The sequence below is a fragment of the Babylonia areolata genome, chromosome 8, assembly GCF_041734735.1.
Source record: "Babylonia areolata isolate BAREFJ2019XMU chromosome 8, ASM4173473v1, whole genome shotgun sequence".
Classification (NCBI taxonomy): Eukaryota; Metazoa; Mollusca; class Gastropoda; order Neogastropoda; family Buccinidae; genus Babylonia; species Babylonia areolata.
The window spans coordinates 13,495,310-13,497,809 of NC_134883.1; the positions used below are offsets into that span (position 1 = coordinate 13,495,310).

General features: G+C 44.0%; 1 protein-coding gene across 5 annotated transcripts in view; it reads left to right on the forward strand.

Annotated features, from left to right (window-relative positions):
* Window positions 1–2,500, forward strand: part of LOC143285044 (transmembrane protein 229A-like) — a 19,533-nt gene that overhangs the window by 12,416 nt on the left and 4,617 nt on the right. For all 5 annotated transcript variants that reach the window (XM_076592230.1, XM_076592232.1, XM_076592233.1 and 2 more), the window contains exon 3: window positions 646–822. In XM_076592230.1, coding sequence (XP_076448345.1) covers window positions 646–822 — 177 coding nt within the window. The remainder of the gene's footprint in view (window positions 1–645; window positions 823–2,500) is intronic.

The window sequence follows — 2,500 nt, forward strand, 5'->3', positions numbered from 1 at the left end:
GTGTGTGGTCAATGCAAAGTGTTCTGTATCTGTAATGTTAACGCCGTGCCCTTTTTTTTTTTTAGTGGGGGTCGATGCAAAGCATTCTGTATCTGTAATGTTAACGCCGTGCCCTTTTTTTTAGTGTGTGTGTGTGTGTGTGGTCAATGCAAAGTGTTCTGTATCTGTAATGTTAACGCCGTGCCCTTTTTTTTTTTAGTGGGGGTCGATGCAAAGCATTCTGTATCTGTAATGTTAACGCCGTGCCCTTTTTTTGGTGGGGGGTCGATGCAAAGCGCTCTGTATCTGTAATGTTAACGCCGTGCCCTTTTTTGGTGGCTGGTCGATGCAAAGCGCTCTGTATCTGTAATGTTAACGCCGCGCCCTTTTTTTTAGTGGGGGGTCAGTGCAAAGCGTTCTGTATCTGTAATGTTAACGCCGTGCCCTTTTTTTTTAGTGGGGGGTCGATGCAAAGCGCTCTGTATCTGTAATGTTAACACCGTGCACCTTTTTTGGTGGTGGTGGTGGGGGAGGGGGGGGGTCGATGCAAAGTGTTCTGTATCTGTAATGTTAACGCCGTGCCCTTTTTTTGGTGGGGGGGTCGAAGCAAAGCGTTCTGTATCTATAATGTTAACGCCGTGCCCTTTTTTTTTGGTGGGGGGTCAGGTTCTACTTTTACGGGATGCACGGGCTGCTGGACGAGATAGTCTTCACGGCCCTCTTCGATCTGGTGTTCGAACCTGAGGGCAACAGACAGCTGAAGGGCTACAGCACCCTGTCCTCCTTCTTCATCTATGGGTCCTGCAGCTTTGTCATGGAGAGCTGCTTTATATACTGTACAAAGTCAGTGCTTGTTGGGGTTTTTGTTGTTTGCTTGTTTCTTCTTCTTCTTCTACTTCTTCTTCTCTTCTCTCTCTCTCTCTCTCTCTCTCTCTCTCTGTGTCTCTGTCTGTCTCTCTGTCTCTCTCTCTCTGTGTCTCTGTCTCTCTCTCTGTCTCTGCCTATCTCTCTGTCTCCTGTCTCTCTCTTGCAGCTTTGTCATGGAGAGCTGCTTTATATACTGTACAAAGTCAATGCTTGTTGGGGTTTTTGTTGTTTGCTTGCTTCTTCTTCTTCTTCTCTCTCTCCTGTCTCTGTCTCTCTCTGTCTCCTCTCTCTCTCTGTGTCTCTGTCTCTATCTATCTCTCTGTCTCTGTCTCTCTCTTGCAGCTTTGTCATGGAGAGCTGCTTTATATACTGTACAAGTCAGTGCTTGTTTGAGCTTTTGTTGTTTGCCTGTTTCTTCTTCTTCTTCTTTCTCTCTCCTGTCTCTGTCTCTGTCTCTCTCTCTCTCTCTCTCTCTCTCTCTCTCTCTGTGTCTCTGTCTCTATCTCTCTCTCTGTCTCTCTCTTGCAGCTTTGTCATGGAGAGCTGCTTTATATACTGTACAAGTCAGTGCTTGTTGGGGTTTTTGTTGTTTGCTTGCTTCTTCTTCTTCTCTCTCTCTCTCTGTCTGTGTCTCTCTCTGTCTCTCTGTCTCTCACTCTCTCTCTCTCTGTGTCTCTATCTATCTCTCTTTCTCTGTCTCTCTCTCTCTTGCAGCTTTCGTCATGGACAGCTGCTTTATATACCGTACAAAGTCAGTGTTTGTTTTTTGTTTGTTTGTTTGTTCGTCTGCTTGTTTCTTCTATCTCTGTCTCTCTGTCTCTGTCTCTGTTTCTCTCTGTCTCTCTCTCTGTCTCTGTCTGTCTGTCTGTCTCTGTTTCTCTGTCTTTCTCTCTCTGTCTCTCTGTCCCTTTCTCTGTCTCTGTCTATCTTCTCTCTCTCTCTCTCTCTCTCTCTCTGTGTGTGTCTCTCTCTCTGTCTTTCTCACTCTGTCTCTGTCTCTGTTTGTTTAAATTATGTTTATTGATGGCATCATCTGATAATGGTGTCATACGTAATCTCGCATTGTATGTACACAGAGCTTTTAAGTTAAGAGAAACGGTATTATCATAATTTCTTTAATTAACTGTGAAAATGGAGAATGTTTACTGATGGTTATGGTGACCTCCGCATCTTGCGTTATCGCCCTTCATTCATGTGGGGCTATGGTCTTAAGTGAATAAATCATCTCAGTCTCAGTCTCTCTCTCTCTCCCACATCTTATTTCTAGTTTATTTGTTTATTTACGTCATGATTTATTGATTAAATCATTAACTGATCAACTCATTAATCAATCAACTCATTAAGTAACTGGTTAATTCATTAACTTATGTATTAATTGGCTCTTTAATTCATTAGTTTACTCATTAATTAATCAACCAATCAATAAATTTATGTATGTATGTCCTAAATCGTCCCTTGGGGGACCAGTCAGTGTACTAAATCGTCCATCGGGGGACCATTCAGTGTCCTAAATCGTCCGTAGGGGAACCAGTCAGTGTCCTGAATCGTCCCCCAGAGGACCAGTCAGTGTCCTAAATCGTCCCTCGGGGGACCAGTCAGTGTCCTAAATCGTCCCTTGTGGGACCAGTGTCCAAAATCGTCCCCCAGAGGACCA